This window comes from Lycium barbarum, chromosome 10, assembly GCF_019175385.1.
Source record: "Lycium barbarum isolate Lr01 chromosome 10, ASM1917538v2, whole genome shotgun sequence".
Classification (NCBI taxonomy): domain Eukaryota; kingdom Viridiplantae; phylum Streptophyta; class Magnoliopsida; order Solanales; family Solanaceae; genus Lycium; species Lycium barbarum.
In genome coordinates, this window is record NC_083346.1 from 7,260,194 (window position 1) to 7,281,484 (window position 21,291).

Consider the following 21,291-nt stretch of genomic DNA (forward strand, 5'->3'; position numbering starts at 1 on the left):
AATATACTAGCTTTCAATATACAGTAATATGAAAAGAGATTTCTTTGCTCGAAAAAATATGCTGCCGGAAAAAATGGAGGTGGCCGGGAATTTTTTAAGGATCCAAGTCTGAATTTTCCTAATCTTCCTCTCTTTTCAATGGAAAAAGACGATCTCGGGTGGAGGAATGGGTAGGGTTGAGGCAGCGATGGTGTCACGACCCAAATCTGACACTCAGGTCGTGACCGGGCACCTGACGAGATTCTACCCATAAGGCGAACCCTCTAAGCAAATCATGAGAAAATTAACTACTAAAATGAATAATACGCAAAGTCTCATAGTATAAAGAGAAGTGCAGAAACGAAATACAAATACTGAGTCTTGCCCATAAACCCCATAAAATGTCTAAGTCATGGAACTGCTAGTCTGAATATAAAAGTACGAGACGTAGCTCGGAATACTACTAAGTCAACTAAAGAAGAAGAGGCCGCCATGATCTAATGGTGGCTCACCTCTACTGAACTGGACTGAACAAAGCTGGAATGAATCAAGTATCGGCTATCTGGTCAACGTTAACCACACCTGCACACATATAACATCAACAAGTATGAGTCTAAAAAACCCAGCAAGATCATCGACACTCTCAGCTTACCCCTGGGGCAAGTCTTTGAAATTCCTGATAATGCATAAAAGCAATTACACAGTATAAGTATATTAAATATATACAAACACTGAAGCTAAAGCAAAAATCATGAAGCACAACCAGCCAAAACATGAAGTACTCTAAATCTGAATCTATGCTCACGGGACATAGTACGTATTTGTCTATGTCTTACCCCGTCTTCCGGAGAGGGTATTATTTACCCCCATCTTACCCGGGTCATTTAAGATTCTAGCATCAATCTCTCACTGAACATCAATGGGACCTATGGAAATATGCCCCTCTAAAAATACGATAAGTGGAACATACATCCAATCAATACCATTTCCAGACTTTACATTTATTTAAAAAGTATCTGTTTAAGCAAATTTACGCTAAAGGAGTCATACGGTCATTACTTTAGAAACTTGAAAATTATCCCATTTAGATCATGCTTGCCCACTCACATGAACTAAACGGTTTAAATGCATACATACAACACAACCATATGCTTTTTAAGAAAAGCAAGTAAACTAAGAGTTTAAGCCTCACTTGCCTTATAACCGGAACGCAGTCTCTCTCGAAATGCCAAATTCTCTTCGAACGATTTCCGATAGCCTCAATCTATTCAATATCATAAATAACGGGTCCAAGTTAATGGGTCAAATCTCATGTTCCTAATTCGTAAACTACCGGTTCAATGTCAATATTTTATACTAAATTTCATAATTTCCATAGAATGATCAAACTGTATCTTAATAATACTTCTAATAAACAAATTTCAAAATATGATATAGTCTCCAAATAGTCATAGCCGTAATATATAAAGAAGGAAATAATTGAAATAAAAATTTGGCACTGAACACAGTGCACGAAAATTTCACAAATTCATCACTTTGAAAACCCACTTTCAATCTACTGCTATTTGGTCCCTCCAAGGTTTGCCTAATAATTGCTTCTTATATTAAAATAATATTTAATGTTATTTCCCCCTAAGCCAAATGAATTCCCTGCAAAGAAAAATTGTAATCCAGAAAGGTATTGCCTCTTAATAAATACCATTTCAATTGCCAAGGCCTAAGAAACACAATCATGACTCCATAATTAATTTGTCCTTCAAAGATAGGTTATTGGCATTATTCAGTATGAATTACTTATGCTAGTCATCCTATTACAGTTCATCAAACATAACTAAGGAATGGAATTAAGTACAATACCTGGATACAGCAAATGAAATTTCCACTCTTTCCAACTCACCACGCCACTTTGACAATTTCTCTCGTCCGAAACCAAGACAAAGTCCCAAAGTTATAATGCCTTGGTAGAAGAAAAAGGGAGTGGGCTTGCCCCACTTTTTCCCACTTAAGCATAATTTATCATTTATAAACTTCACCAATTTTGTACTCACACGTCTACATATTAACATTGGTAGCAAAATGAAAGTGGATCTTCTTTTCCCACTTAAACATATTTTATCATTAACTACATTCACTAATTTGCACTCACACGTTTACATATTAACATTGGCACCAAAATGAAAGTGGACCTTCTTTTCCCACTTAAACATATTTTATCATTAAGTACATTCACTAATTTTCACTCACACGTTTACATATTAACATTGGCAGCAAAATGAAAGTGGTCCTGCCCACTTCTTTTCCCACTTATTCACTTAACTGCCTTTTCATATAATATATCCTATAAATTATATATACAACTAAATATATCTACATATATATTATATGAATATATTTCATAATTATCTGCTTTGGTACAAGACCGCTAAAATTAAATAAACTATGAATAAGGAAGTAATTCAAGACACTTGAAAAAATACTGGGCTGTTACAGATGGGGCGAGGGTGGGTCGTTGCATTACTTCATTGTTTCAGAAATGGAGTTATGGTGGAGATCTCAGTTATGGTGCTAAAGTTGAAAGCCAAAAAGAAAGGGAAGAGATCGGGCGTGGGGATGGGGGTGGAGGTTGTTAGTTCGGTAGTAGTCTGGTAGGGGTGGCATTTTCCTTTTATTTTTTATTTATTTTAAATTATTATTTTGCAACCAAATGCCACGTGTCCTCTTTTAATTAATATGTTATGTCAGCCGCGAGTGTAATACACACATTTTGTATATTTAGCAGATTGCCAAAAAAGTGTCTAATTGAAACAAATTCGATGTAGTCTGAGTGTTCAATAGGTACGAGGCTTAGTTGAGGTGTTTAAGTGAAATATGTTAGCAACAACAAGTGTCTCCCGATGAGTTTGGCAAAAAAAAAAAAACTATTGGTAAAGAAGGTGTGGATCATTAGTGTGTTTTTCACATTAACTACAATATTTTGATGAAACGTAGGGTGTGTTCGTTACTATGGAAAAATATTGTTTTCACATTAACTACAATAAAAATTGGGACTTTCAAAAAGTGATTATTTTTTTAAAAAGTATCTGCTTTCACAAAGTGGCTATTTTCTAAAAGTGACTTTTTTTTGCAACACGACTAATTTTGAAAAGTAGCTACTTCTCACAAGTAATATTTTTAAAAAGCAGCTACTAAAGTGATTACTTTTGTAAAGCTACTATTTTTGAAAATTACTACTTTCACAAAGTGCCTAATTTTGCAAAGTTGAGAGATACGGGGTGGTGGTAGGGAGGTGAGAGGTAGGGGTTGGGGGTAGGGGTGGGGAGGGAGGTAGTGGGGGTGGTTAAATGGTGGGTTGGGGTAGTAGGGGTGGTGGGGTGGGGGTAGTTTGGGTGGTGTATGGGGTGGGGAGTGGGGATTCGGGGTTGGCAGGGTGTGGGAAGGTCAAGGGTAGGGGTTGGAATGTTGAGTGGGTGGAGAGGAGACGATGAACTTGGAATGTTACTTGTGGAACTTGTTTTCCCTACTTTAATTAAGAAAGTCATTTTCCTCATTTTCAAGAACTTATTTTCCTAGAGAAAAAGTTTTCCACGACATTTTGACCAACCAAATATGAGAAAATTGAAAAATATTTTCCAGAAAAAGTTTTTCTCCATACCAAACACACTCGTAATAAGTTGTGCTTGTCTTAATGTAGAAAAAGTAATAATATATATATATATATATATATATATATATATATATATATATATATATATATATATATATATATGAACCGTCTAAACAATGTAGATCTGATTTATTGTGAAGATATGCACCCCCCCCCCCCTCTCTCTCTTTCTCTCTATATATATATCTCTACGAACCGTTTAAACAATGTAGATCTGATTTATTGTAAAGATATGCAACCTCTAGATGTAAAATTATAATGTGTAAATATGATTTCTTCGTATTTATAAAATGTTGCAATTTTCCTAAGGAGAGGCTTTAGTGCAATGGCCCGGGTAATTCAAAAACTATTTTAAATATTGGTTCGGATCATAGACGTGTGTATTTTACATTTTTTTAAAAAAAATCTTTTATTAGAATTTCAGGTTCCATTGCTGATGACGCGACCAGTAAGACCAAAATCTAAAAGTTGAGTTGAGAATTTGTGCCAAACTACTAGTTCTCCAAATTTTTCAATATTTTTTTAAATAAACACTTCTTATTTAGTTAATTTAAAACTTGGCCAAACGAGTTACGATCCGTTTGCTTGCTTGCTTGAATTAATAAAAATTCAGGGTGTTTTTTTTTTTTTTTTTTTTTAAGCAGAGATTGGTAAACTATATATGTAGCATTTTTTTGCGCGGATTGTCCTTCTTTTGGGGGTGGTCTTTAAGTTTTGTCCCTCAAATTGGTGGTCTTTAATATTTGCACTTCGCTTAACATCCAGAGGTCCTGGGTTCAAATCCAGGCTCAGTTAAAAATAAAAAAAAACGCAAGGCAGAAGTTGGGATTCGCAAGACAAACTTTTACTCAAAATTAGGTCTTTAAGGCAAACCTCTGCCTTAAGGCCTAACTTTTGCCCAAAGTCAGACCTTAAGGCAGAGGTTTGCAAAATTCTAAAAAAAAAAAAATTTGTCTTAAGGCAGAGTTTGAAACTCAACTTATGCCTTGCGAATCCAACTTATGCCTTGCAATTTTAATTTTTAAAATTTTTTTTACTGAGCGGGAATTCGAACCCGAAACCAAGAGGCTTTTAGCTAAGGCCAAAATTTAAGGGCCACTGATTTGAGGAACAAAAATAAAAAGGGAGAATGACGTATATATACATAATAATAGTGTATATTTACAAAATATGACGATACTTTGCAGTTTACAAAACATAACGATAGATTTCTTACAAGACATATACAAAAAAATTCGCTCAAGGCTTACAATTTTCGCTCAAGATTTTGTGTATGAAAACTATATGAAATGTGTATAACTTGCTCAAGTTTAAAAATTTCGCTCAATATTTTGTGTATGAAAACTGTATGAAATATGTATATCTCGCTCAAAGCTTAAGAATTTCACTTAATTTTGTGTATAAAAACTATATGAAATATGTATATCTCGCTCAAGGCTTAGAATTCTCACATTTTTTCGTGTATGAAAACGTTATAAAAACGATATGAAGTATGTATACAAATGTATAAAATTTTGTATAAACTTCATGTTAGATTTTTTTTTTTGGGAAGGAATTCATGTCAACTTTCATCTAGTCAAAGCCTAGTTAAATCTAGGTACAATACATAATTCACTTAGGTTCCATAAGCGCAGTAATATTTTGAATGTAGATAAGGACCCCTCTAATAATCGCCTTATTCATATTACTGTGGTATGGCAACAAGCTCCGGTGCTTCAATTGTCATTTGTCGCCACACTATTACCCCGAATTACCACCATGCCAATCTCAGTTTTCTCATTGTCATTAACCTCAATGGTGTTGTCAATAACCAAATTCATGAACTGATCGAACCCACGAAGAGTCCCCACAACTTGGCGATTTTAACATAGCTAAACATAATCATCTGTTATAATTCCCAGATCTGAAGCAGAGGTTGAGTAGAATGGAGAGAAGGGGAAGGAAGGGTGGGCGGCTGAGAAAAGGGAAAGTGAAGGGTTTTTTTTTTTAAAAAAAAAAAATTCAAATCTGGTATGATTTGGGAAAGGGAAGGGTGGGACTTTAAATTTTTTCAAATCTGGTATAATTTGTAATTAAGTTGTTATGTTTTGTAAATAAGAAAAATATCCTTATATTTTGTAAATAGTGTCTTAAGTGATATTAAAAAGTTATTTTCCCAAAAATAAAAAACCGTCCCCAACAAAGGACAATCCAAATTGCCCAATAAGAGCCCGTTTGGATTGGCTTATAAGTTGGCTAATAAGCTATTTTCAGCTTTTTTGAGTGTTTGGTTGGCCAGCTTAAAGTCATTTTATGCTTAAAATAAGCTCAAAAAAATAATTGGACCCATTTGACTTAGTTTATCTAAAACAGCTTATAAGCTGAAAACAGCTTATAAGCCAAAAAAAATAAGTTAGACTACCCCAACTTATTTTTTTCAGCTTATAAGCTGCAAACAGCTTTAAGCTGTAAGCCAATCCAAACGGGCTCTAAGTAGTACTCAATGGAATATGGGCTTCTGAAGTTATTCATCAAAATGAGGGCCGCTGGCCTGGTCTGTTGGTCCAACCCAAATCAAAAAACCCAATCACATGTCGTTTGCTGGATCGGTATAGTGGTTTGTCTTGTTAAAAAGGAAATCAATCGAAATAGCAACTTACCCAACCGCTTAAACTAAAAATAATTTGTGAATGTATGATATTTGCATAACTCAGGTATAATGAGTGATTTACAAGAATGACCTTGGAGGTAGGCAGCCTTGAACTTTTGACTTTTGCCTCATGAGCAAACCATCAAGGTTAACTTTGCCTCTTGACCTTGAAGGTTTACCCATGGGGCAAACAGAGTTATGTTCAAGACCACTCATTTTCAAGGTCATTGGGTGCAATTTTTTGGTGTTTAATCATGTATAATCAATGTATAGTGTATGTATGTCGGCTAAGAAAAGTAAGCACTAAATCTAGCAGGTTGTGTAAAGATCTCTTAAAAACTTTTATTCATTTATATCGTTTCTATACATTATCAATAATTTTTACAGTGAAAAGTATTTTCGCCCATAATTTTTAAGTAAAATATGCTATTTACTAGTAAAATTATCAAATTATTAAAAAGTTACATATTATAAAGCGTTCTAGTATATTATGCGTACTATTCAACAAGAACGACATGACAATGAACAAGAAAGGAATTCAGCAAGAATGAAACAATAGCTCAAACTGAATCTCAAGGACTAAAAATTCAAGCTTAGTTCAAAAGGATTTAGGTGATTACTATCAAATTTAGAGATACCCAAAAGTGTTTAAGTTAATAACACAATTAAGATCAAATAAATTGATGTTTTTCAACAGAGGCGGATCCAAAACTTAACTTTTATGGTTCCTATATCGACCTTCAGTTAATATATATATATATATAGAGAGAGAGAGAGATGGCCTGTGCCCGTGCTCAGCACTGCCATTTTTGCAATACTGGAGTACAAAAGTGATCCAACTATCGGAAGGTACCTTATTTGTTTTAACTGTTTAGTAGGAGTTAAAAAATAGGAAGCAGTACCATTAAGTTAAATGTTGGTGTACAAAAGCGGACTTCATATTATGCACATTTATTTATAGATCAAAAGTTATACTCTTACATTGTTGAGCTAGCTAGAAAGACGAAAGCTGTGATGGTATAAATCTGGATTCAAGCAGCTATAGCTGGCAGCACATAGTGCATTTGGGTATTCTGGAAAAAGAAGAGTATACAAAGTTAGATAACAGTGATAGGTCACAACTAACACATTCAAATTATAAAGCAATCATCTAATGTGATATCCCTACCTTCAGGAATAGGCACTGTCTCTATCTTTTGCCTCTTCTGAAAACATAAAAAGTCATTGTTGTTAATTTATTGTTGTCAACTGTCTTAGGAAACTAAATTAAATATACCACATGTACAAATGAGACTAATTAAATAGAACACCTAGCAAACGCCCTTTCTATTTAAAGGGCTTATCTGTTTAATTACTTTGAGAAAGCAGAAAATTTTCTTGATTTTAAATTCCAAGAAACACTTTGCAGCTACAAAAGACAAACACTATGGGCTCTCAAGTTACAACACCATCCAATTATATCTTCATGGTTGCCCATCTCTTTTGGAAATTTAAAGAGGTAAAGTTGAAGAGACATGTAGTGATTATTGAATATTTTTAGCCAGCGCCTTCGCAGAAATTATGGCATTTTCAACTCAAATCAGTATAAACTTAGCTGCTAGTCTAATATTCAGCATTGTCATTCAGAGTAGAACTATACCCAGACATTTTCACCTTACAATAATACTAAAGTTGCTAAATTCGTCACATAATCTTATCTGCAACTTGGAAAGTTTCTTGTTTTCATAATGCAATATTCAGCTCACAAAGTGGTTAAGCAACACCCATTCACTTCATTCATATTTTCTACCTTATTGATTGCATCTCTCTCCAAAAAAACATAATAATAAGTTCAACGCTCAACTACCTCAATTGCACACAACGGATTCAGCAATGACTGAATAATAGTTCCACTCATTCAGTTAGTAGCTAACCATTTCTCCGATATCATTTATCTGTTCTTTAATAGTGCCCTTAAGCCTCTACAATAAATAAGCACATACATTTTTTTTTTTTGCTGCTACAAATTAAAGCTAATGAGCTGAAAAAAAAATCAAAATCTTGAATCAGTCAGTGCCACAGGCAATTGTAGCATCGTTTTGCCCAAAAAGAAACTTAAGCTAATTGAAAAAGAATTTAGCGTACCTTTTCAAGCTAAGCTTGAGTTTCTAACCAAAGAAATTCCTATCGAGTCACACTCCCTATTCTTCAAATACTACCAACAGGATTCCATTTGGTTTCAACCATAATCCTGGGACATCGTACATGAAATTAACAGTTCCATAAAATTCGTAGAACAAACGAAAGTTAAAGAGTTCCATATTTAACTGAAGTTGACATTTTCAAGAAATATGAGTTACAGGAGTGCACAATATGCTTTCAAGCACTTTCTTGGGATCCTTCATCTTACATCAACTTCATCTTACATCAGCTCACAACGTCACAATTAGACTCGCATCAATAATTTCACAATTACTGTAGTTGCTAAGGTTCATATCTTATCATATGCTGATCATTTAAGAATTAATGATGATAAAATCAGGTGATTAAGGCAGATCCTTCATCTATCCCACATTAACAACGATAACACAAAAATCTCAGTAGGATCACATTATGTAGCTTGAACTCCTGTTTGCCTTTCACTCTTTATAATTTTTTTCCCCTCAATTTGCACATGTATGGACATCTCTGTTTCAATCCACAAACCTCACTACATTTCCGCTCCTTTTTTTTTTTTTTTGGTCATACACATGCTAGTTCTGACAACTCCAGGAATAGGATATGTATGGTTTGCTATGGTTCAGAGTAATTCCTATAATTCATGATATATACTACACCATCCTATTCTCTCCTATTCACTTACTTTAAGAGCATTTCCTTGTGCATTACTGCCTAAATTCAACATCATAGTTGAACTGACTGCCTTTGATTTTTCAAGTCTCAAAAGTTGGAAATTGCTGGTTGAATATCTTCTCAAGCGACATATGCGCCTGAGTTCTTGTATAGAGATTTCAAAAATAAATTTTCTATGCTTAATTAAACCCATAACCATCTCCGTCTATTTTAAGAAGTGTTTGAACAGGACTCCGCCCTCAGTGTTTATGTATAATCAGAATCGGTCTTTTATTGAATGGAGTTATGCATAGGATGTCCTATTAGCAAATTAATTTCTGTTTTTTCTGCTCACCTCATTATTAACAAAATTGGCTTCCTTTTGAGTTACTTTTTCCCTTTACCTTAATGTAGACTTGTAGTAACTATAGTTTATGTCATCCAGGAGTAGAACTGGTTACATTTTACATTATAGTAATTCTTTCAACGTTTAACTTCTACTTGGTTAGTTTAGATCAGGATTAAAAAATAAAAATAAAAATGTGCAACAATTATGTCGTCTACATAAGCAACCAGCTATAGAAGCTTAGCTAGATATTTATCCCTGGTTTTGTGAATGTACAACTTGAATAAGCAAACACTTGAATATACTAAACGCCATCTTCTTTTAAAAATAAAAAAAAATCCTCTTCCCTCTCCAATCACAATCCACAATGGACATTCCAAATATCTATCAATTTTTTTCTTTGGACAATCATTCTTTAAGTTTTCAATAGGCAAAGTAGGAGAGGACTAAACTGCTACCAAATTCAAGTTGAGGGGTTATATTTAGGAAAACCATATTAAAAATTGGAGATTGTTTCTGAGTCATTGTTATACTTTTGTGCTATGTTCATTGTAGATCTACCAGTTCAATCTCTTTGCCTCTAGTATTTTTTCAGTGCCATTTCTTTGTACACGATGCGTCGCCTAGATTTTCTTAACTACTGGCACCAAGATATGGACGTTCCCCATCTATTGAATTTGCATTTTATCTTTTTTTATTGTTAGGCATCTGTTTCAAGTGTTTCGTAGAGTTATCTATATTAGAGTCTAAACTTTGTAAGGTAAACATATTTATTCTTGAAGTACGCATATCTTTCTTTATATACAATATGCATGAAATATAAAGCACAACCATCTTAACACTATAACTAAACATATAACATCAGAACAAAAAAGTGTAGAAACTACCTCTTATTATCGAAAAGAATGTCTCTTTTTTCCGACCTGAGCAATTTCTACTTTGAAAAACTAGTGAAATTAAAATTTTGCGACCGATATATTCCGACTAAATAAATCTTAAATTTTCAGTAATGTCATGTATTGAGAAATTGAAATTCACAAATTATGAATAGTGGAACGATGTAATCAGGTAGACCCTAAAATTAGAGAGCAATCTGGTTGCAAAACCATCGTAGCCGAAGAAGACTAAATAATCAGAAAATGACTATATACAATCACATAACAGGAAATCAACAACAGCGTGCATCTTTGGAAGCCCGAGAAAGAAAAAGACTTTAAGTAATTTAGAAAGTGCCTATCATTGTAAATTAACACATGCATGGTTGAAAATACATAGTAAACACTAGGGGTGGGCGCTCTTGAACTAGCCTTCCCCAGCTTGAAGTCAAGTGAGGTTACTCTTTGAACTCAACATTAAAGCATTAGTTTTTCGTCTTGTGCAGCCTTTATTTATCTGAGTTTGCCGTTGAATAGCTATAGTGAGTTCATCACCAGTGGCATAAGCAGAGGAGGCATATGGGGCGGGCCATCGGATTGGATATGAAATTTTCGTTTTGGATATTCGGTTTTCGGATTGAAGAAATTACAATCCAAATCCAATCCAAATAAGTGCGGATTGGATTGGATATTTTAGGTTCGATTTCGGATTATTCGGTTTGAATATTTCGGGTTTTCGGATTTGACTCTTGAGGCTTAAGGTAAACTTATTAGGAATAAAATTCATGTATTAGTTCCACAGAGGTAAATCTAAATCTTAATTGCTCGGTAAAAAAAGCATTCCAGTTTAAATTAGGATTAACAAATCCAAATCATGTCCAATATAGTAAATCCATACCAAAATAAAAGCATTCTGGCAAAGTGAAAATGAACAAAATAAAATCTAAGTAGTCATATGAAAATATAACAAAGAACTCTGCCATGGGTGACACTAATGTGAGACTTTTGAGACTTGAGAAGTAAGAAAACCCTATATTATATTTGATTTAGTAGAAAATTGTATATTCAATTTAGTATTTTTAATAGGTAGAGCCTTAGGTACTAATCTATTGGACCTTTAAAAATTAGATTTATTAATATTGGATATATGTGGTTTAGATAAAAGGTATAAAAATCTCGAATTTTCGGATATCCAAAAATCCATTGTACTAAATCCATATCCAATCTGAAATCCATAAATTTTAAAAATAAAATTTAAAGTCCAATTCATAATCCAAAAAATTCAAACCAAATATTTAAAAAGTTCGGATTTTGATTTGAATTTCGGGTTGGCCCAAACTGTGCCCACCCTAGTAAACACAAAGACGCTATCCATTTTCGTGCTTCTCTTTAGCGTGGAAACTGAAAAGTCAAAATGATGAAACGAAACCACCAAAAGAAAATAAAAACAGAAAAAGAAAACAATGAACAAAAAGGAAAAAGGAAGAAGTGAGAAATAGAAAGAGAGAGATAGAGAGTGAGAGATGAACAATAAGATTTGCTTACAAAAATTTACAAAGAAGCCTCACAATTACCACGTGGAATACAGATGTCATCTAAAAGGCAAATGAAGGAAATGATCTGTACTTTAAACTAAATTACCAGGATGCCCATAATATACACTAATATTGTAAATTTGCCATTCGTCTCGTGAACCCGTATACAGACCTCTAGATCTGCCCCTTTATTTCAATAGCCCAAACGGAACTTATTGTTAAATTCATTTTTTTTATGCGGATTGTCTTTCGAAAGCACTGGTCTTTAATTTTCCCCCTCAAATTGGTGGTTTTTAATTTTTTTCCTTAGCCTAATATCCCAAGGTTCTCGGTTCGAACCCCAGCTCAGTAAAAAGAAGAAGGAATTTTGCAAGGTAGAGTTTTGCATCAGACAGAATTTTGAATGCAAAACTCTACCTGCAGGCAGATGCAAAACTCTACTTGAGGCCTAATTTTAGCCCGAATAGGCCTGACTTTGCTACAAAACTCTGGCTTGCAATTTTTTTTTTACTGAACCAGGATTCGAACCCAAACCTCATGTATTAGGCGAACGGCAAAAATTAAAGACCACCCATTTGAGGGCCAAAAATTAAAGACCAGTGCCTTTGAAGGCTAATCGTGCAAATGACCCTGTTAAATTTAGTAAATTGAGCACTCTCCTAAAGTCTGCATTGGCACAACTCACAAAGTTTTTGGGCATTATTATTACACTGCTGTGTGTTTTGAACTTGAAGGGTCATTTGCACCTGTGTCCCTATTTTGTGTTGGTCTTTTATTTTTGCTCTTCAAATGGATTGGTCTTTAATTTTGTCCCTCAAATCGAACTTATGCCTAGAGGGGCATAAGTTATACATCATAATATCAATAAGTTATGCCCGCGCCTTTAAAGAACTCAATCACTCATGCCCCGCTACGCATGAATTTGATTTTGAAGGACAAAAATTAAAGACCATCCCATTTGAACGATAAAAATTAAAGACCAGTCCATTTGAAGGACAAAGCGTGCTACTTCTTTTTTAATGTCTTTTATAAACTGAACAAAATGATCAAAGAATTTGTGCAGTCTAACCAATTGAATGGTTGATACCAACCTAATCTGGATTGTCAAAGAACCAATTAAACAACAAGCACCTGAAATCAAAACAAGAAAACTGTTGAAGAGGAAAAAAAAAAAAGTCAAAAGAATTTGACAAGGAACGTAGAGCCAATACTTTATATTGATTGTGGGAACAGATTCTCATATATTAATTGACCAAATTTCATCACCTTCTCAAAATCTACCTTATAAATTTGTTGAATGACCGCAGGTTTCTTCTTTAGATAACGGAAAATCCTCTTTACACCATGTTTACGAAAAAAACATGGTAATAGATTGTCTAATTAATTATAGGAAAAGTTGCACCCCCCCACCCCCCACCCCCCCAAAACACCCTTTTTAAAAAATAAAAATAAAAATGAAGTCATCTTTCATTAGGGAAAAAAAAAGGGGGAAAATCAAAAACAACATAAATACTTATTCCTTCAATATATTGTTTATGAGAGATAGTTGACATTGCTACAAATGACAAAGTTCCGCCAAGTGTAACACATGCATTTTGTTGTTAACGTTTATCTTGTTGATCGTTTTTTATTATTTGTTCCTTATTGTATGATTTTCTTTGTTTATATTCGTTATCGAATCTCAACTTTTTCCATCACTCATTTCTTGACCTTCTGTATTGTTGACAATCTCGAAACCAATTACTAAGTCACATACAACACAATTTCAGCAACCGTTCTTAATATTCATATATTCTAAAAAAACTAAAGTCGATATTGTCCTTCTGGTCTCATAAATTGAAAAAATCATGCAACTATATACATCCACTTTACCCTTTCTAATGAACCTAAAGAGCAAAAAAAAAAAAAAAAAAAAAACATGTTTAACAAATTTTTGGTCTTTATATACTTGGAGAAACTTTTTAAAACATTGAATCTCTAGTCCATACAATATAAAAATAAACAAACGAATGAAAACAAGAAAGCAAAGAAGAAGAAGAACAAACTTAATTTCCAGCCTTGCATTTTCCATCTTAAGATATATCTATCTCCATCCACTCAATTTCCCACGTCACCCCCAATTTATAATTTAATAACTTACCATTTATCTTTTTTTTTTTTTTTTTCCTATATTCATTTTAAGTAATAACCTCAAATCAGTTATTGCTGTTAACAGAAAGGGAAAACAAAAAAGGAAAAAGAGAAATGTTAAGCAGCAGAGTAACAGCAACCATTTCTTCTACTACTACTACAACTTTTTTATTTAGTAACGCCAAAATATTATCTAAGAAATTTCCTTACATTTCTAACCCATTGTACAATTCTGCAAAATCCATTAAATGGAATTGTAAGAAATCAAGAATGGAGTCCACAGCATCAAGTTTTGTTACTAAAGCTTCAGCTCAACCACTTACTAATCCTGGAGAATTAATTGATTCTGTTGAAACCTTCATCTTTGATTGTGATGGTTTGAATTTCTATCTTATACTTTTTTTTTTTTTTGTATTTGTTTAATTTAATGTTAATTTGGGTGTCAAGTGTATGCATAATTATGATGTTTTTTTTTTTTAAGAGGATATTTTAAAATATATACAGCTTTTGAAAATATTTACGCCACTTAGTCCAGTATGCAATATTAGTATACAACATTATAACTGGGAAAGCGTTATACATACTGTATCAACCTTGTATAAAGGTGTTTATACACAAATATGTTGAATTGAGTGTTTATAGACAAAGTATGAATTACGTGGCGTAAATATTTACAAAAATAGACATAAAGAGTAATTTTCCCGTTTTCTTTTCTCTTTCTGAAAGGTGTAGTCAAAGGTGTTTGATTTTTAATTTTTGGGTGTGTTTTTATTGACTTGTTTCATGATATAGACAACTTAGGATTAGTGGGTTTATTAACATGTTTGGCCAAGCTCCTGGGAAGCCAAAACTGCTCATTTTAGAAAATTGAGGTGTTGACCAAGCTTTTAATGAAAAAATATTTGCTTTTGAGTGGTAAAATATTTTTCGGAAGAGGGAAAAAATAGCTTTTTTAGTGAAATGCTTTTGGGACTTTGGCCAAGTACAAATTAATGTTTAAATTTGGCAAAAATGCTTTTTAAATTGATTAGCTACACACAAACTGCTACTCTCCAAAAGTACATTTTCGACATTCATTTTTCAAGACAGGCAGATTTTGACAGCATCGCCAAACAGACTATAAAATCAGCGCAAATATACCCTTAATATGGTGTCTTAACATGGTATGATATTGTACGCTTTGAGCCAAGGCCATACAGTTTTCCCTAAAGGGTCTCGTGTCATTAAGAGCATCCTTGTACCTTATGCGTAGCTTCCCAATCTTTTCAGCTAGCAATGTATAAGGTCTAATGCCATTCATGAGGTGGAGAAATAGATAGTAAGCACAAAGGAATAAATCAAAGTGAGGAACTTAAAGCCAGAACTTCTTATAAAGGACACATTTTCAACAGTCATTTTAGGTATAGTGTCTGGCCAAAATATGGCATCTGATGGGTGTATTGAACTAATTCTTTTACGTAGTGAGAATCAAAGATGAGTACCCTAGAGTATGATACAGTTTAACCTTTGTTTATGTGATAGTGGCATGACCTAAATGAAATAACTTTAGGAAGAATGTGAATTACGATTTTTCCTAGTACAGTCAAACCTCTTTATAGCGGCGTCGTTTTTCTGGATAAATTTGGCTGCTATAGCAAAATGTTGTTATAAAGAACACACTATAATACTATATAACATACTATGTAGAGCATTTTAAGTAAAAGTAATTTGGTTGGTTATATCCAAGATGCCCCCTCTCTTTCAGATAGTAAAGAACATCAAATTGTAGATTATCATGTTCAAACTTTGGCCTATCATAATGTGTCGCTTCCACAGAAAGATATAGGAACTAGCAGAAAAGCTTTTGTAAGTTACCTTATTCTCTTAGCATATTTAACAGAGATGACATTCTAGATTTCTTTTCCTTTCCCTCATCATCTTTTCTCTTAATTATACTGAAAAGAAATGTTTGTTATGTGTTCCTAATATGATAAGCCAAAAAGTTGCATAAGTTACTTAAAATAAGGTCCTTTTTTTCCCTCCATTGTCTACAGGAGTCATATGGAAAGGAGATAAACTGATAGACGGGGTCCCTGAAACTCTGGATTTGCTCAGGGAAAAGGTTAATGTTTGAACATTACAAGATTGCTTGTATCATTCAATTTATAGTGATTCCAACCAAAACTACTGTTTCTTAAGAAAGACGGTGACAATAAAATCATCTATGCGAGAACTGGCTGGTCCATCTAACTTTTGGGTAACTTCATTCTCCAGGGGAAAAAATTAGTTTTTGTTACCAACAACTCAACAAAGTCGAGAAAGCAGTATGGTAAAAAATTTGAAACACTTGGTCTTAGCGTCAGCGAGGTAAGTTTATGGCTCTTCTAGTTCATATCTATGACTAGTGGATCAATAGTTCTAATGGCAAGTCACTTTCCAGGAGGAAATTTTTGCTTCATCCTTTGCTGCAGCTGCTTATTTGAAGTCTATTGACTTCCCAAAAGATAAAAAGGTAAGTCACAATGAAATTCATAGTGTATTACCAAAAAAAAAGAATCAGTAGTATGGATTTAGACACACTGCTAAAAACCTAAAATGTTTCTTAAGAAGCTCAGATCCATTATCAGCATTGTAATTTTTACCTACTCATTTAATTGGTTTGCATTTTTAAGGTGTACATTGTTGGTGAGGAAGGCATCTTGAAGGAGCTTGATTTAGCTGGCATTCAACATCTTGGGGGACCAGTACGTACAAACAAATAATAGTCCTTTGTAATTTATGAATAAGCTCTGATATACCTTACAGTTACTAGCTTTTGGCTTATGATAATTTTTCACCTCAAATAAATCAACCAATTATTAAAATTGGTTTGATGGTTTACGGGTGGATGTTTCTATTCTCGTTGTAGCTAACTAACCTAAGGAACTAGAGATATGTTGTGTTCTCTTATTTTATAGAATTATACCGTGACCATTGTTTTTAATTGAATGTATATCTTTCATTTTGTACGTCTTTGTTATGTTTTTTTTCTTTGTAGCATAAAACTTGTACTTGACAAGAAGAATGAGATAACAGTTGCAAAAAAATAATGGTTAAAAAAGATAGAGAGAATACATGTCAATTTGTATCTTTCAACCAAAATTCATGTTTTCGTTAAATTCACCCCAAAGAAGTATAAAAGACTCTTTTAAAAAGATTGCAAATGACATTAAGAGAAAGAACAAGTGCATCTTGTTGTATTTTGCTTTATCATTCCAACAGTAGGGGGGATTCAAGAAATTAATAAGATACATAACCTGGCATTTCCCTGTGTGGAAACTCCCAATTTTAGTTAGGAAAGGGACAGAACAACTGACCTTTTTAGAGTACAAAGAGAAAAAGAATGTATATCTGGGAAAGTTAGGTGCATATGGATTTATGTGGCTTCAATTAGTAGGTTTAATATTGAGTATCTGGGCACGTTATGATTATATTCAGCCGGATATCATCAAACTTTTGGTATTAATTGAAGTTCAGATGGTTGTAACCTGTAACTGTATAGGTGTTAATAAATAGATTCCAAAACATTTGAACTGAATGGTGTGTTTTCTTTTTTAACAGGAAGATGGTGACAAGAAAATAGAGCTAAAGCCAGGATATATGATGGAGCAGGATAAGGATGTATGCTTCAATTCGTGCTTCTTATTTATTTGTTCTATGTTTAAATTGGACCAAGTTCTACTCTCTTTTAAATATATTGTGCTGAGTTGCTTCTACACGTTTCAGGTCGGAGCTGTTGTTGTTGGATTTGACCGCTATTTCAACTACCACAAGATTCAGTGAGTTTCCTTTTTACTTTTTCTGTATTAATATTCCCTGCCGCATAATATCTAAAAGTATCTAACAATGTGATTACTTTGTTTTGGCAAATGTGGTTGCCATGATGGAATTTTACGCTTAACCAGTAGTGTGCTTAGGAGCTTTTCTCATGCATTTGCGGATTTTATATACTTAACGACTCATATAGTACTTTTTTAACTATCCCACGCTAAAATATTACTTGCTAGAGGACCTGACTCAGACTAGAATTACTACCTGCACGTAAAAAACCTGTATTGAAGACAAGATACGGGGAAAAGTGAAGGGTATTTTGCTTGTTATAAGCCTATAACTGTATAGGCTTCCTATGTGTGCATTCATCTGTCTGTATAAAGATTCTCTGACCTGTTAAAACACATCTCTAACTTGCTTTTTGTAATGAAGGTATGCTACCCTGTGTATACGTGAAAATCCAGGATGTCTCTTTATTGCTACAAACCGTGATGCTGTTACCCATCTTACAGATGCTCAGGAATGGGCAGGTTATTCCCATCTGATGCTTTAATGTTAGTTTCACATGTTTGTCATGTGAGCTGACTGTTCACTGTAGAAGATAGTTGTTGAACCCATTCTCTGTTGAACTTGGTCTTATTGTCCAACTGAGAATTATCATGTGATAATTGAGCTGCAATTTGTGAATTCTGACTTGCTGATCATTTCCTCACAATCACTTATCTTATCAGTATAAATTGAATCCTTGCAAACAGATACTGTCGTATTGTGGATATGTAATTATCAAGCTGTTAGATCTACCTAGTACCAATATTATTAGTTTTGTATTCGTCATGTTTGACTTACACTATTATTTACAATAAGAACTGTTTCGTGCAGTCAGAATTTACCACATGTTATTGCGATTGTGATGTACACTACATTTTTTTTCCCTCTTTTACCTTTTGTTGCACAGGTCCAAGTCATTATTCTATAGAGCCTTTCTGAGCCATGTCATTTGCTTTTGCCTCTGTAAGAAATGTTGATGAGTCATTACTGAACTAATTTGGAGAAACTTTGTTAATCGTTAAACAGGAACTCTAAATAGTTAGAACGATGATGAGATTTATTCAACTAGTATTTATACAGTCATCTACTTAATGTCATGTTAAGATGCTACTGTGGTTAATTTTATTTCTAAAGTTAATATGGTTTCAACTTTGATCAACTTTACATAGTCATAGCCATTAAAGTCTTTTGCCATGTTTAAACTAAGATACATTCTTGCTGTTCTGTTGCTTCAGGTGGTGGCTCAATGGTTGGTGCGATCCTAGGCTCTACAAAACGTGAACCACTTGTTGTAGGAAAGCCCTCAACCTTCATGATGGACTACGTGGCTAATGAGTATGGCACTAACTTTCTATGATATCATGTCTCGTCCTACATGATCTTCTTTACTTGAACTCTTGTGTGTAAATCTGCATGATTCTTCTAGTCATCAAAGTTTTATACATTAGTGCGTTGGCAAAAACAAAATTAAAATGCAGGTTGATTATGTTGGATTTGCTATAATTTAGTAGATTAAACAAATTTAAAAAGTTAATGCTGCTTCAAAAGCTTGTGATGCCCATACTTTTAGCTATAACGATTGAATAGCTATAAATGCAGGATTTTCACATTGCCAATACAGGTAAATGAAACGTGTAACTTTAGCAGGATTTTCAAAAGGGAATTCAAGAATGTCATACCCAGGGTTTAAACTTATGACCAAAACAATTTTTGAACCGCCTTTGCAATATGATAAAATCTTCCCTTATATCAAGGAGATTCAACAATTTATATAGAGTATATGCGAAAAATTGATTTTCTGCACAGAATAATTTTCTGACTGGGATTCAATTGAACTGCTGTGCGTCCACCCAGCTCCACCTCTACTCTTCGCTACCGTTATATAATCGCTATGGTTCTAAATTATCTCATATGTATACTTGTTTGGTTGGTGATGGTACTTTATCATCCTATGATGAATGCTTTATCATGAGACTCATCTCAATTATGATATTACAATTATACTACCTTACTTCTAGATCAAGTTTGATTAGTGCTCTCAAATTGCATGTGAAGTAATTATACTTTTATCTTGACCAGTTGACTTATATGGTTGCTTCATGCTTTATGTAGGTAATATGTGTCTCTCATAAAAGAAATAGAAAGAGTGATGTTGAACTTTTGCTGCTCATATTTACGCATTCAACCCTAATTACCTCATCAAACATTTCAGACATTTTTCTTTGACTATGAACATTTGAAGATTGATCAGGGATCGACACGATTAGTTGCTAAGATATGTTTGTGAAATGAAACACTATAACATTGTGGCGGACCAAGCAGGTTTTCTTGATCTATGTAGACTAGTTTCTTCTATCATTTTGGTTCACGTTCACGAAAAACAATATTTTAACTTCAATCAGCATAAAACGGGCATTATGTGGAACGATAGGAAATTTTTAGAAAAAAAAGGACTAGTTTTTATTATGCATTTTCCAATCTGCTAGGTAGTTAGATGTGCAAATAACGGGACGTTCAATAACTTTTCTGTCTTAATCTTCTTTAATGTTATCACAACAGGTTTAACATTCAGAAGTCCCAAATATGCATGGTCGGTGACAGACTAGATACTGATATACTGTTTGGACAAAACGGTGGCTGCAAAACTCTTCTTGTTCTCTCAGGTATCAGAAAGGAAAATTTGTTCTCCTTTTAGGCATATGCTTCAAAGTTTGTCATCCAATACTATCTTTTAATTGTTTTTAGGTGTGACATCTTTATCAATGCTTCAAGATCCGAAAAACTCTATACAACCGGACTTCTACGCCAACAAGATTTCTGATTTCCTGTCCATCAAAGCGACTGCAGTTTGAGCAAGTCCACTGATTACATGTGTGGTGATTCCATTCTCTGTGCTGATATGTATTTACAAATGCACTTCAATTGTGCATCCAGGTTCCCCTTTAGCTAAAAGATGGGAGGTTGAAATTAGGCATATGAGAAACTGCGTAATAATGCAATGTAAAGAAAGCCAATTTAAACTTTCTAGATATAATAATGGTTCTTGGAAAAATGAAGTCTAAGCTCAACTACACTCATCATGAATCATGATGTTGTGATTTATCTTTTCATTCTTTTTTCCTTGTTGGTGTATAATGATGCAAGACAATGGAATATCATGAGCATATGGTTCCATTTTATGAAGGTAGAATGCGAAGACTATTGTAAAACATTTATTTTTATACCATATTTTCAATTTCAAAGTTATTGTTTGTAGTGATAACAAGATCCAAAACAGAAAAATTACAAGCAAATCAAAACAGTTTTCGATATCCGCTTTGGGCCCGACTAATTCGGATTTGCGCTTTGTTAAGTCATAAAAGGGGGGATTGCGAGGTTTCTTTTTTCTACTTTCGAAGCTCGAACTCAAAATCTCTGATTATGGAATTCATCGTTTTAAACTTCTCGATGGTGAACTAGTGGAAATTGATCACGAATGTTCAAGT

The 21,291-nt window shown here is 33.7% G+C and overlaps 1 protein-coding gene and 1 long non-coding RNA gene across 2 annotated transcripts; one reads left to right on the plus strand and one right to left on the minus strand.

The window, feature by feature from the left end:
- Positions 1-300: 300 nt before the first annotated feature.
- On the minus strand, positions 301-2,128 carry LOC132614223 (uncharacterized). The gene is made up of 2 exons (XR_009572217.1): positions 1,837-2,128; positions 301-561 (listed from the first exon to the last, which is right to left on the minus strand). It is a non-coding gene; the product is annotated as an uncharacterized LOC132614223 (long non-coding RNA).
- Positions 2,129-14,025: 11,897 nt separating this feature from the next.
- Positions 14,026-21,052, plus strand: LOC132614008 (phosphoglycolate phosphatase 1A, chloroplastic-like). Its single transcript, XM_060328341.1, has 11 exons — positions 14,026-14,345; positions 16,003-16,070; positions 16,223-16,315; positions 16,389-16,460; positions 16,621-16,692; positions 17,549-17,608; positions 17,714-17,766; positions 18,191-18,288; positions 19,042-19,141; positions 20,366-20,469; positions 20,552-21,052. Exons 1-11 carry the CDS (start codon positions 14,084-14,086, stop codon positions 20,656-20,658), a joined length of 1,089 nt encoding a protein of 362 aa, XP_060184324.1. The 5' UTR covers positions 14,026-14,083; the 3' UTR covers positions 20,659-21,052.
- Positions 21,053-21,291: the final 239 nt, after the last annotated feature.